Below are 6,000 nucleotides of genomic sequence, written 5' to 3'. Positions count from 1 at the left end.
CATGGATTGAATAAATGCTGTTTGGAACATATCTAATTTAAAAAACGATACCATTACTCCTGTTGAGGTCAGAATTGTGTAACCTCAAGGAAAATTGAAAGAAAAGCAAACAGAGTTTAAGTAGTAGAATATCTCATGCAATCTAACACAAGCCGGTCACCCCACTACTTACAATATATGAATCGCCTCTGTTCCAGGAAGCAGTCTAACACAAGCCGGTCACCCCACTACTTACAATATATGAATCGCCTCTGTTCCAGGAAGCAGTCTAACACAAGCCGGTCACCCCACTACTTACAATATATGAATCGCCTCTGTTCCAGGAAGCAGTCTAACACAAGCCTGTCACCCCACTACTTACAATATATGAATCGCCTCTGTTCCAGGAAGCAGTCTAACACAAGCCGGTCACCCCACTACTTACAATATATGAATCGCCTCTGTTCCAGGAAGCAGTCTAACACAAGCCGGTCACCCCACTACTTACAATATATGAATCGCCTCTGTTCCAGGAAGCAGTCTAACACAAGCCTGTCACCCCACTACTTACAATATATGAATCGCCTCTGTTCCAGGAAGCAGTCTAACACAAGCCTGTCACCCGACTACTTAACATATATGAATCGCCTCTGTTCCAGGAAGCAGTTTACTTTAAATTAAAGCAAGAAAAAATAAACATTTAACATACAAATGGCGGTTATTTTTAATGTTAACACAGTGGCATGCATGCTGTCCCTCAATATTCTTTTAATCAGTATTACAAACACAGGTGAGCAAGGTTTAAGACTGACATGTCAGCTGATCCTGGATCAATTTAATTTGATAAACCCTTTAGTCCAGTATTCCTTCTTGGAATTCAGACAGAACGGCTATAATACCATCACAGCCACAACACTTTCATTTTAGACAGAAGGGCACCATTTAATTTCCGAATTCATGAGTTTCATTTATTTAATATTTTTTTTTTCTTTTTTATTGATTCGGCTGAAATATTCAACCTTTCAATATTACACAATTTTTAACATTTAAAATTTTCCTTTGCTAATTAAAAAAATATTTATTTAAAATACTAACTTCACATAATATAAAACATTAGAATTCCAATTCCATTTCTTTCGATTATCTCAATCAATGATTGTCAAGATCTGCAATTAAGGTCATATCCCAAATCCCCTATACCAATTTCAGGTTCTACATTTCAAATGAATTAAATTCTCTAGTTTCAACTCATTTAAAAAATGTACTGTTGCATATACTATTGATTTTGAATAAATATGAAATATATATTTCCATAAAGCTTTAGCATTCATATGAGACAAAGCTAAACAATTTTCAGAAATATTTGATTTGTAAATGCCCTAATTCCGTACATTCAGTAATAATATGCTCAAGAGTTTCAGCCCTAGAATGACAAGAGCGACATATGTTGTTTGTTTGATCATCTCCCCGCCATCTAGCAGAAACCTCTCTGGTCTTCCATACATGTGATCTTAGGTGCAGGAGTCCTGCGCGATGCAGGGTAGTAGGTGATTTCAAAAGGTATAATTTGCTGGTGCCAAAGCGCTTTAAATTCAAATGGATCGTTCTCAAATACCTTATATCTGCCTATATATATATATATATATATATATATATACACACACACATACATACACCTTTTCTTTACCATTTCTCTACAGGTCAAGCGTGGTCAGGCTGCCTTCTGAAAAGGAAAGTCATCTGAAGGGCAGAACTAAAAGGTACAGGAAGGACAAGGGTGGGACGATGGGCTGCAGAAAGTGTGATGTGTGCCATAAAAGGCACAATCAGCTAAACAAAGCCCTTTAAACCCAATCAAAGACATCACAGGAAGCCTGTGCAGATTGTAAATAATCAGAGTAATATGGTCACAATTGTGAACACCTGAAAGAAGCAGGTCAGCACGTTCTAGGCCACTTGAAGTTAGTCACATGTCCCAGGGGCACAGAAAATATGTCATCACCATAGTCAAGTTTGGAACAAATTAAGGTTAAAAGAACTAACATCATAGTATGAAGGGTAAGAAAAGGTAGGTGTTTCTGCAACAACTTAATGTGTAAATAAATTGATGCCAACAGCAGCGTCTGAGAGACATGTGAGAGCTCACAGTCAATTTTGACACCCAGGTATATGGCATGAGCTCTAAGCTCATAGGAAGGCAGGAAAAGAATGCCAGGTGCCCAGTGCAACTCCAACATCAATCTAAAGCGTTGGCATAGTTCAGCTTTAGTCTGTGAGAAACCATTCACTCCTTCAGTCATCAGACCACTCTGAAAGTATTGTGAATTTTTTGCTGACCTCCCAAATAAGCGTGATAGGATCCAAGTGTTATGAGCCTAGAATCTGAAGCTGCAGGAGTAGATTAGTTGAGTCAGGAGCAGAGTATAAAGTGTTGAGGATAAGGGATAAGGCAGAACCCTGGGGCATGCTGCATTCTGTTAAGTGGGACTCTGATATCAAATGAGGCCGCATAGCTGCTCATGTTCTACTAGCCAAGAGGTATCGCAAAAAGGAGTACGCTAAGACCCTGATGCAGACATCTGTTAAACTAAGTAGGATCTAATTGCCAATGGCTAAGACCCTGATGCAGGCGTCTCTTAGACTAAGTAGGATCTAATGGCCAATGGCTGAGACCCTGATGCAGGCATCTCTTAGACTAAGAAGGAGCTAATGGTCGATGGCTGAGACCCTGATGCAGACATCTCTTAGACTAAGTAGGATCTCATGGTCGATGGCTAAGACCCTGATGTAGGTTTTGTCAGGTGCTTAACAAGGTGACTGTTCTGACTGAAGTTTTTTCCACCTTCAGTGCACACACGAGATTTCTCACTTGTATGTGTTCTCTGGTGGCGAGTAAGCTTTCTCTTCTCAACAAACCCTTTCCCACATTCAGTGAACACATGTTTCTCAGCTGTGTCTTCTCTGGTGGGTAGCAAGATTTTCCTTCCTAGCAAACCCTTTCCCACATTCAGTGCACACATGAGGTTTCAAACCTGTATGCGTTCTCTGATGGCGAACAAGAACTCCCTTATGAGCAAACCCTTTCCCACATTCGGTGCACACATGAGGTTTCTCACCTGTATGTGTTCTCAGGTGGACAGCAAGAACCCCCTTCTGAGAAAACCCTTTCCCACATTCGGTGCACACATAAGGTTTCTCGCCTGTATGCAAGGACTGATGGTAAATAAGACCTCCCTTCCAAGCAAACCCTTTCCCACATTCAGTGCACACATGAGATGTCTCACCTGTATGCAAGGACTGATGGTAAATAAGACCTTGCTTTCTAGCAAACCCTTTCCCACATTCAGTGCACACATGAGGTTTCAAACCTGTATGCGTTCTCTGATGGTGAACAAGATCTCCCTTATGAGCAAACCCTTTCCCACATTCGGTGCACACATGAGGTTTCTCACCTGTATGTGTTCTCAGGTGGATAGCAAGATCCCCCTTATGAGCAAACCCTTTCCCACATTCGGTGCACACATGAGGTTTCTCACCTGTATGCAAGGACTGATGGTAAATAAGACTTCCCTTACGAATAAACCCTTTCCCACATTCAGTGCACATGTGTGGTTTCTCACCTGTATGTGTTATCTGGTGATCAATGAGCTGTACCTTCCAAACAAATCGCTGCCCGCATTCAACACACTTATGAGGCTTCTCACCTGTATGTGTTCTCTGATGGAGAATAAGATATACCTTATGAGCAAACCCTTTCCCACATTCAGTGCACACATGAGGTTTCTCACCTGTATGCAAGGACTGATGGTAAATAAGACCTCCCTTCCTAGCAAACCCTTTTCCACATTCAGTGCACACATGAGGTTTCTCACCTGTATGTGTTCGCTGGTGGGTAGCAAGATTTCCCTTCGTAGCAAACCCTTTGTCACATTCAGTGCACACATGAGGTTTCTCACCTGTATGTGTTCTCAGGTGGCGAGTAAGCTCTCCCTTCTGAGCAAACCTGTGCCCACATTCAGTGCACACATGAGGTTTCTCACCAGTATGTGTTCTTTGGTGATAAGCAAGAGACCACTTATGAGCAAACCCCTTCCCACATTCAGTGCACTCATGAGGTATCTCACCTGTATGTGTTCTCAGGTGGTGTATAAGTTCTCCCTTCTGAGCAAACCCTTTCCCACATTCAGTGCACTCATGAGGTTGCTCACCTGTATGTGCTCTCTGGTGGCGAATAAGGTGGTCTTTCCGAGCAAACCCTTTCCCACATTCAGTGCACACATGAGGTTTCTCACCTGTATGTGTTCTCTGGTGGGTAGCAAGAGTTCCCTTCCGAGCAAACCCTTTTCCACATGCAGTGCACAAATGAGATTTCTCACATGTATGTGTTCTCTGGTGTACAACAAGATGTCCCTGCTGAACAAACTTCTTTGCACATTTAGTGCACTGATAAGGTTTTTCACCTGTATGTGTTCTCTGGTGGGTAGCAAGATTTCCCTTTCTAGCAAACCCTTTCCCACATTCAGTGCAGACATGAGATTTCTCACCTGTATGCGTTCTCTTGTGGCAGATAAGTGTATCATACAAATGGAAACTATTCTGAAATTCAGTGCACTGATAAGAATATTCACCTAAGCCCTCATGTGTGCAATAAGTCTGTTTTTGAGATGGTAACATTTCCATCATTGTGTGTACATGTATGATTTCTCGCCAGTTTATTATGCCAGGTGCTTAAAAAGAGGACCCTCACTACTGACAGTTTTCCCAAAATTGGAGGACAGATAGTCGTTTTCTCATGTAGGTCATTCCTGGTAACAAACAATATGTTACCTCTGGCTGAAGCTTTTAAAATATTCAGTGCATGGATACTGTTTTTTCATTCACATTTACAGGTGTTTTCTTTAAACAAACTAGCCTTAGATTCAGAATGTATATAAACTAGATCAGGAATAACAGGCAAAACATAAAGGCTCGTCTTACAGACCATCAAGCACTGTTGCTATCATCGTCAAACACTGCTGCTATCATTAGTCTGTAATGCTATATATTTAGTGTAGCTCTTCATAAAGAGATGGCATGCACGGATGCAATCATGTATTCAACAGGCTTATCAATCTTAGCTCCATGAATCCTCTGAAAAGATAACTGGACCCCAAACTTGCATACTTCCAAGATGTTTGGGAATTGCATATTCTAAGAACGAAGCGTTGCACTGCATTAGGCCAGAGAATGTATCAATCGCTGCTGTTGCATTTCTGGGGCATCACCACCTATTGAAATAAAAGGAGATGCACTTTATTAGTTTTAAGACATTCACTATCGCAGGCATCACAAGTAAGAGGAAGACTGGTTCTCAGTAGTAGTTATGTGAATAGGTTAAGCATTCATGTTCTAACTGATACAACTAAGACTGTTAGGGTGCAATCTATTGGGGACTGGCATCCTAATAGGTGGCAGAGTAGTAGGGCCCTAATGATAAAATGTAATGCGACAGCGGCGACATGCAGCAGGAACAGAGTGATGCATTTATAGTTAGAACATTTTATCAGACAAGAGCATAAGAAGGAAAGTAAAACAGGCTGGGCTAACAAATGAAATAAGTGGATTTTGTAACCACGAGGGCTGCGCATACACGTTATACAATCTCAGTTCCATGGTGAAAAGGTAAGTGGATCCCGGACCTGCATACTTCCAAGGTGTTTGGGAATTGCATATTCTAAGAACGAAGCGTTGCACTGCATTAGGCCAGAGAACGTATCAATCGCTGCTGTTGCATTTCTGGGGCATCAATCACCTATTGAAATAAAAGGAGATGCACTTTATTAGTTTCAACGCATTCACTATCGCAGGCATCACATGTAAGAGGAAGACTGGTTCTCAGTAGTAGTGATGTGCACTAGTTACCAACACAATAACTAAATATATGTGGCATAATCGGGTGCCATCGATTGGGGGCAGGCACCCTGACAGCTAGCAGAGTAGTAGTGCTCGAATTATGTAATGGGACGGAGGTGACTTGCAGCA

General features: G+C 41.5%; 1 protein-coding gene across 2 annotated transcripts in view; it reads right to left on the bottom strand.

Annotated features, from left to right (window-relative positions):
• Positions 1-678: 678 nt before the first annotated feature.
• LOC138517039 (zinc finger protein 615-like) overlaps positions 679-6,000 on the bottom strand; it is a 57,222-nt gene continuing 51,900 nt past the window's right edge. For both annotated transcript variants that reach the window (XM_069632555.1, XM_069632554.1), the window contains 2 exons: positions 5,658-5,770; positions 679-5,246 (listed from right to left, as the gene is read on the bottom strand). In XM_069632555.1, coding sequence (XP_069488656.1) covers positions 2,926-4,662 — 1,737 coding nt within the window. In that variant the 5' untranslated portion in view covers positions 4,663-5,246; positions 5,658-5,770 and the 3' untranslated portion in view covers positions 679-2,925. The remainder of the gene's footprint in view (positions 5,247-5,657; positions 5,771-6,000) is intronic.

The sequence above is a fragment of the Ambystoma mexicanum genome, chromosome 6q (genome assembly GCF_040938575.1).
Source record: "Ambystoma mexicanum isolate Mex_15411 chromosome 6q, UKY_AmexF1_1, whole genome shotgun sequence".
NCBI lineage: Eukaryota > Metazoa > Chordata > Amphibia > Caudata > Ambystomatidae > Ambystoma > Ambystoma mexicanum.
The sequence above is the reverse complement of the archived record's forward strand: the minus strand, read 5'-3'. Positions and strand labels throughout refer to the sequence as shown.